This window comes from Haliotis rufescens, unplaced genomic scaffold, assembly GCF_023055435.1.
Source record: "Haliotis rufescens isolate VD_foot unplaced genomic scaffold, xgHalRufe1.0.p SCAF_6, whole genome shotgun sequence".
Classification (NCBI taxonomy): Eukaryota; Metazoa; Mollusca; class Gastropoda; order Lepetellida; family Haliotidae; genus Haliotis; species Haliotis rufescens.
The window spans coordinates 20,476,087-20,484,708 of NW_025964334.1; the positions used below are offsets into that span (position 1 = coordinate 20,476,087).

Sequence of the window (8,622 nt, forward strand, 5' to 3'; positions counted from 1 at the left end):
TGTCGTGTTCCGTTCGCCATTGACGACCTTAGCTTTGTTTGTTTGTTGTTTAACGCCGCACTCAGCAATATTCCAGGTATATGACAGCTGTCTGTAAATAATCGAGTCTGGACCAGACAATCCAGTGATTGATAACATGAGCATCGATCTTCGCAATTGGGATCGATGACAGGCATCAACCAAGTCAGCGAGCCTGACCACCCGATCCCGTTAGTCGCCTTTTACGGCAAGCATGGGTTGCTTAAGACCTATTCTACCCCGGATCTTCACGGGCCGAAGACCTTAGCAATAACATACGCCGCACACATATCATGCTTTATTGTATCTCTGATTCAAGATCTTTACATGGTTGTGTGCTCTGTGTGATACACTTTCTACATTTCGGACACAATGAGCACATGTTGTAACATCATCTTGGACTACTAACGTTTTACATCGAACGAAGGGGAGATGAGGTAACCAGAAAATGTAGTGTAACTGTTGGCTGCAGTCCCATGCAAATATGCAGTCCTTGCTGCTTCCACCCACACCTGGTCGCCAGTCTTCAGATGAAGGATAGCGGAGTTCCCAGAAGCCGTGTGACCAGGTGGTTGACAATAGGCGCTCGCCACTTTGTTGTGGTTGTGATGAAGCTGCAGGTATGCCTCTTTACCATTTTGAGAAATGACATGGAAATGAAATGCATACACTCCACTCTGGGGACAATAAAATATGCCCATGGTCCTGTTGTAGATGTTTCCAGTGTTGAGGAGGATCTGATCGTAGACAATGACTCGTCCTTGAGCAAAAGTAACATCGCGCCTAATGCCTGCTGAAAAGGCAAGCTGGTAGAAGCTCTCACCACCCACAGCTGAAAGTAATGTGTTCATTGTTACTTATAGTCATCTAACAGGTGAATAGTTTTAATTTGGTAAACCGCTTCAACAACGTCACATATAAAAGAAAAAGACAATCGCTTCTGTCTTAAAAAGACTAAATATTAATTTATTTATTTTATTCATGCGACATTGCATAGAAGAAGGCGTGTATACCAACAAAGGATAAGCATGACCTGCTCTACCGGTATAACCCGCCATTCGCTCAATTTGCATGAATGAGTCAGTTGGGTTTAACGCCGCTTTTAACATTATTCCAGTTAAATCACGGCGTGTCAGCTTAATGTGGGAGGAAAGCCCGATGTGTTGCAGGTCTCAGACGTTTACCACTCGGTGAAACCCACGAGCACGGATATGGTGCTGACAAACCTAGAAACATAGTCGTGGCCAACCGGGATTCGAATCCACAACGATAGGTTTCTGGCGTGCCCAAGGGACGCAACTCTGCACAGCGAATCGCGACGCCTTAGACGACTTGGCCCCCGTGCCCCCCAATTTGCATGAAAAAGGAAGTATGTATTGCCTGAAGTCGAACAACAGTACTCCTGCCATGCAACGGCGACCTGTAAACAAACCAGACAATCCAGTGATGGGTGAACCAGAAAATACATCTGCAGTGTACAAGTGCAGAGATCCTGCTGCTTATAAGTAAAGAAACACTTTTAATAAGTATGTTCCTTTTGCACTTGTAGCACAGGTAAATGCTACTGATCTTATGATGAAACGCGGGAACTTCAGTCCACTAGCAGAAACATCAACCCCGTTTAAATAAAGTTTAAGTAAATATAAATTGTCAATGCCAGCGAATAATATAACAAGTTCACTGAAACTGATTCCATTTGGCGTACAGGGCAAACTAGTTGTGATAATTATATGAATGGACCACTGAAAATCTGTGAAGATCTTCTGACAACACGACTGTGTAACATAAGCGCTGTCGATTTGAGGAGGGAGGGGACAGGAGTAATAATGTTTAAGTTCCCTTTGAACAATATATATGATTCCAGCTTGTCAAAACTCCTTCATGCAGACACGATCTCTTGCCGCTCAACGGCCCTTTAGGTGTAAAACTTTAACGTTGTCATGTGCGACGCGCAACAGCAGTGTTCGTGGCGTAATAATATCTATGACATAACAGTTAGTGACAATAGAGGGATGTGTAAATACATTATGGTGTGAGTGCACACATACACATTGAGCTTCATGGGGAGGTTTTGAAAATTATACTTTTGAATTAAGTTTAGGTTTCAAATACATCTATTCTTTTTTCCATTTGGAAATGTTTGAGATTGTTAAACGATTCATAAAACGGAAGGACAGTAAAATTGCCACTCCCGCATTCATCAAATTGTTTGCTTACATTTATACAACGTGCATTTGGATCACGAAAAGCTGTCTGTGTACATACCAGTTTGTCCAATATAATGCTCACCACATCCCGCACATGTTAAAACATATATAACACCTTTACTGCGGCAGTTCATGTTGTTTTTGACTGTAAATAATTTACATGTATCTTCGCAAAATTGAAATTTTCAGTCTTCAATTATTATTGGGCAATTTTCACATCGGGTTGTGAGACATGTTGTTGGTTGGCTGGTTGGTTTGTTTGTTGTTTAACGCCGCACTCAGCAATATTCCAACTCTATGACGGAGGTCGGTAAATAATCGAGTCTGGACCAGACAATCCAGTGATTAATATCATGAGCATCGATCCACGCAATTGGAATCGATGACATGCATCAACCAAGTCAGCGAGCCTGACCACCCGATCCCGTTAGTCGCCTTTTACGACAAGCATGGGTTGCTGAAGATCTATTCTACCCCTGAACTTCACGGGTCTGACATTTTGTTACACTGATGGTACTTTTGTAAGCATTTGGATGAGAATTTAGGCTGTTTAGAGCTTCGTATAAGTTACTCTTGAGTATAACTGTGACGTCATAGGCATTATGACGCCACAGATACTGCTGCTGTGCGTCGCCTATGACTACGTTTACGTTTTCCCTAAACTGAAGAGCTGTTGAGCGGCGAAAGATCTTGTGTGCATAAAGTATTTTTGACAAGCACAGATATCTGGACTGTTTTTGTATATTTAATGCTTTTGCACCTGAAAAAATCACTTGTTTATATAGCTTATACAAATGAAGATATATAGAGGTTATCACGCAAGTGTGTTTGGGGATGGTAAATATCCTGCATTAGGAATACATAGTGTTTATCCCTAATACAGGATATTTACCATCCCTAAACACACAAGCGTGATAACCTATTTATCATATAATGTCATTCTTCAATTCTGTGCTTGAAAATCGCTTCCCCTCACTCACAAACATTACCTAAACATTGCGAGTTTTCCTGGAATGCGCGCATTAATATTTATTACGTCACAGGGTAAGTGATGTGTCAGTCGGACAGTGACAGTAGCCAATATAGTTCCAACTAAAATCTGTTTCTTATACAGTGGCGAAGCAACATATACGCCAAACGACAATTCTTTTTACTTGCCTTTCGCGGCAATCCATCGGTCCGTCCGCTAGAGTAGCTGCCCTTTGTCCAAGGGAAGCTACTCTAACCCTAGTCTATGAGACGTCACGGCCATGTTCAGACGTTGTTGACAGTCGGTCTGTCTGTCATAACGTTAAGTGCAATCAGACGTACACACAGCGACAAAACGAAGCAAGGTAACAATTCAAACATATTTCGGCCAAATCCAACTATTTTAATTTGTGGAAACGATTTCAAGCACAGATATGGCTACTGACCCCGCTTTGCTAGGAATTGTGCCCTCGCAAAATTGTTTCGAAATTTATATCTCCAAAGTTGCAGAAAAAAATGATAGAATTTTCCCTTTAGTTTATCCAGATTCCCGATGGTTAATTCTGACTCGATCGCCGAATGACAAGGGCGACGCCATGTTTGTTTATAAACACTGAAAGTAGTCCCTACTTGACCTTTGATATTTGCATCTCTATGCGCATATGACCCAAACAAATATCGTTTTTATCCGTTGGCTTTATCCTGCCGAGAAACCTACCCGTTATATGATAAATATATATATATGAAGGTATGAAGCGTTTTAGCTTTTAGCGTTTGAAGGCAGAAAGCCAAGGTGACGCAGGCCGCCGATTTTTGTGAATCCCACAAGGACTTTGTGGTGCTGACAACCAATAAGTGCACACTGAATGAATTTGGATTATTTCCCACACCCAGTCGAAGAGAAAAAGTCGCGCCTTGAAGAGTTACATCTGACTTATAATCCAACAGAAAGGCCTAAGCAGCAATAAATTTCTTACATTAAATGAAGTAGGGCGATTGGGTACCTGAATCAAAAATTACATCAGGACGGCTTGACGTACAGAATGTATTGTGAAAACAGATTGCTCGGCTCCTTTCTAGTCATACAAAACTCCCTTCAGCCACGCACTTTCCTTCGTCCCACCCCTGGGGCGGTCGGGTAGCCTAATGGTGAAAGCGTTCGCTCGTCACGCCGAAGACCCGAGTTCGATTCCCGACATGGGTACAATGTGTGAAGCCCATTTCGGGTGTCCCCCGCCGTGATATTCCTGGAATATTGCTTAAAGCGGCGTAAAACCATACTCACTCACTCACTCAATCAATCACTCGTCCCACCCCTATATCAATTGGTCAGTCCCAGAGCACTCAACACGGGTTTTTGTGGGGGTAGATCATGTATCAATCTTTGGGTATCAATCTACTACTGATAATAGAAACGCATGGTTTATGAAAGAAATTAGTAAATAAAGAAACAGCAAGCATAAACACATTAATAATGTCGTTGTTGGAAAAACCGAAACGAAGCAAAGACAAATTGTATAGCCCCAACGTAACAATACAGACAAGCAGTCACATGAGAAGCACGGATTCGATACACGTGTTTGTCTGTACGGTGTGTGGGTCACAGTGAACCCTACTCTCCCAGTAATGTAACTACAGTAAACTACGGTTATAACAAACTTAACGGAATATATACAGCAAATAGACAGGACCAAAAAAATAGTTCGTTATATCCGTCAGTTCGTCATAAGCGTGTTCGTTATAACCGTAGTTTACTGTATAATGACACGCCGTGATACAACTGGAATACTATGCCAAACTGTTCCAGTTTCCCCCAGATTATAGTAAAAAGTAACTCGTTGTAAGTTGGACATGTTGGATGTCCTGTAAGAATGTGTTGTGAAAATACATTTCACGGCTCATTTCAGAGAAGAAAACGTGTTTTGAAGCAATGACCATTCAATTCAACCCCTCTAGCCCAGAGGTTTAGATCAGCAAAGAAATTGTGAAATGATGTAACATTATACTTACCAACAAGAGTCACCAGCAAAATGAAGATAGAGCATCGAGTCATCTCTAGAGTGTTACCTACTGCGTCATACACTGGGGCTTATATTGAGTATGGGTGTCAAATGTAATCAAGAATCTGTAACCTTCAAAGTGGAAAATAGTGCACTTCACACTGTGTCGGTCACACCTCGGCCCCACGTTTCACAATCGCTGCAACATATGGCGAGTAAAGGTAACATGAGTAGTCAGTTTTATTTGAAACACGCGGTCGTATTGGGATACTCAAAAACAAGCCAGTCTAACTATTGTTCTATTGTTGTATCACGTGTCTGCGTATCACTAAAATAAGAATGTACACGACAGTTCTTCAAATTTCGAAATATCTGCCGAGCCTTAGATGTAGCAAGCCAGTGGAACTATTGTCATTATTGTGTTTTAATTGTTTGTGTCCGACTAATTTAATCATGCTCACGATCGTTCTTCAAATTAGGAAATATCTGCCAAAACTGAGATTACAATTCCTTACTTCCGATGTGAGGGACGATATTGTTATTTCTCACACTAGAAACAAAAATTAACATAAAAATAAAAACGACTTTGTGTGTGTAGGAAAACCTGGATAAACTACACCTGAGTGTTTCTGATAAAAAATGGAAACTACATAAATAGGCTCAATTCAGGATACGACTGACTCGTTTTTATGGGTTTTGCAATGTGAAGATAAACGTAATGCATTTCTTCAAGTATGAGTGAATGAAATAAATTTTAACTTCGCATCGGTGTGGTCCGTCACATACCGTCGCTTCTTTATGTAAAATGTTTTTAATCGTGTTACGTAAATATTTATGTTTTACTTCTAATACATGCAACCAGAGGCAGCATTTGTATCTTTAAAAGTCCGAAAACACTTCCGTATGTGACTGGTGCCACCGATGGGGCAGGATACGTTCACCTTTTCGTGAACACCTGGTATCATTACTGTTTGATAGAGATTCATAAACACATGCTCATGATAAAGTCAGAATCGCACAATCGGCTCTGTTTTATGCAGAGATATCTATTGGACATGGTAAGGGTTTTGTCGCTTTAAATGTGCTCATAACGAACTACGGTTATAACGAACTAAATTTAGTGGTCCCTTTGAGTTCGTTATAACCGTAGTTTACTGTATTCAGAAATCATCATCTGACGGGAAGGAGTGTAGTATTTTGTAAATACACGTCAACACGTTAGTGATGAAATATATAATACAGCTTGGATGTAGCACATGTTACATATCAGTTCAAAAACATAGCACCCATAATACTTTGTTCACAGGACCATAGTATATGAGATAGCATCAGTTGCCGTTCACACTGCACATATGTAAAGCACACCAACAGTACTAGTGCACGCGTATGTGACAAACCCATTACCACTTTATTGTGTTCGAACTTTACTTCGCAATACACACGTACGGTGCACGAAATAACCTGACAACGAAGCATATCATATTCCCCATCTGCTTTTTGTTCCTGCTTGTTAAAGGGCGTACGTTTTGTAAACGATTTTATAAATTTATAGAGCGGAAGTTGGTACTTCACTGCATAGAATTATCCTCACTTACCTATAATTCTTTTGACTCATGATCACATAGTTGATGAACAAGTAGTCCAATCTACTGCCAAGTTTAATGTTCACGTGTTGGCAGGGGTCTTAGTTACTATATATGTCAATAGCACATAATGTACTTGGTAGAAGTCACATTATTTTAGTGGAATCAGTTGTTCTGTTGGTGTATATTTAAAATGTTAGTAATTCAACGTTTTCGTTTCCATGTAACCATTTAAGATGTTGTCAAGTGGCAAACCCAAGGATGGCTGTATTTTCGACTGAAATGGGTTGCTGAAGATCAATTCTAATCCGGATCTTATAAATATAAGTTATAGATATATATATATATAGGTTGAGAGCAGCTGTAGTCCATCATTTACATAAACAACAAGTAAATGCAAGGCCTTGAGTTATATTATTTTACCATTTTGAGACAGAGCGTGGACTTGGAAGATGTAGATCCCACTCAGAGGACATGTGAATATTCCCGTGTCTGTGTTATATGCGTTGCCAACGTTCAGGAAGATGTTGCTGTTCCGAAGGACTTGGTGACGGGAAAGCGTCATGCCTCAGACCAGTTAAAAAGGCAAGCTGGTATACAGGTTTACCTCTCACAGATGAAACCAACATATGGTTTACTTCACCATAGATGTATGTCTTATTATATGACCCGAGTAAGGGAATCGCCTCTATTCCACTCGTTTTGGGGGGATTCAACACGTGCAGATAGGTTTCCACTCTGTTTGAAATGATGATTAAACATAAATATATTCAATTAAATAATGTTAGAGTTACTATTTTGTCTGTATCGAAAACAAGAATATTCACCGCCCCTCGGCACAGTAGCTGGTGAGTTGCGAAAAATCAATACTGTTTGTAGCGAGTGAGTTGCGATGACTTCATGCTTCGTCAGTCTTCATGCTTCAATTCAAACACACATTTCACTTCAACAATAGACACAAGTTTCTCTGTAAAGATGTAAAACTGAAACTGAACTGATCGATACGTGAAACAAAGGTGAGCAACTCCCGCCATTTCACGTCACAGACGAGGAGACAGTCTCAAACTATTTTGTAAATTATGTTTCCGATTTTGAAAGTTAAAATATGTTTAACTGATCGTCGCGTGGTCATACTTGGTGATGCTGATCACTAGATTGTCTGGTCCAGACTCGATTGTTTTTAAGCCGCTGCCCTATGGCTGGACATCACGGCGTGGACAACAGACAACAAACGATCAGCTTTTTTTAAATGAACATTTTTGTGGGTGGCGGATGCTACCAGCAGACCAGAACATACTGTTTTCACCAACACGTGCTGTCATGACTGATTTTAAGTGATCAATGTAATTTTCTTCTCTATTTTGCCATTTTCGCTCGATGAAAACTTTAAAATTTACACAAAATCTCACGAATTCGATAGTAATTCTTCAAAGCATGCGGATGGTGTTAAAGATTACATTTTTCTGTATCTCAGAAAACGCGTAGGAATAAGCAGAAGTTTTCTTAAACTTTTATGATACATATACAGTATTTAAGGTTAAGTCAAAACAAGATGTGTCTGTGTAAGTATCCAAAAACTAAAAAAGAAAATAATATGAATGACATAAACCTTTATTCCTTTATTTTGACACTTTCAAGGGGGGTCATTTAATCTCACTGGGCAATTATTTCTGTCAAGCTTATTGATTCTGCTTGTCATACCATTGTGATTTACTTGATTTCATTCTTTCTTTGTGTATGCAACCCGCGGAGCGTCTTTGGGCTATTGCAACGATGTTTGTTTGTTGTTGTTTAACGCCGCACTCCAATTCCAGCTATATGACGACGGTCTGTAAATAATCGAGT

General features: G+C 40.2%; 1 protein-coding gene across 1 annotated transcript; it reads right to left on the minus strand.

The window, feature by feature from the left end:
* Positions 1-303: 303 nt before the first annotated feature.
* On the minus strand, positions 304-5,379 carry LOC124151344 (complement C1q-like protein 4). The gene is made up of 2 exons (XM_046523754.2): positions 5,205-5,379; positions 304-850 (listed from the first exon to the last, which is right to left on the minus strand). The coding sequence occupies exons 1-2, from the start codon at positions 5,245-5,247 to the stop codon at positions 423-425; spliced, it is 471 nt and encodes a 156-aa protein (XP_046379710.2). The 5' UTR covers positions 5,248-5,379; the 3' UTR covers positions 304-422.
* Between the last annotated feature and the right edge of the window lie 3,243 nt (positions 5,380-8,622).

Bases quoted from the DNA above. Each gene is read 5' to 3' on its own strand.
- LOC124151344 (XM_046523754.2), bottom strand. From the start codon at position 5,247: ATGACTCGATGCTCTATCTTCATTTTGCTGGTGACTCTTGTTG. The intron at 851-5,204 runs GTAAGTATAATG...CATTACTTTCAG, and splicing joins TTTGCTGGTGACTCTTGTTG to CTGTGGGTGGTGAGAGCTTC.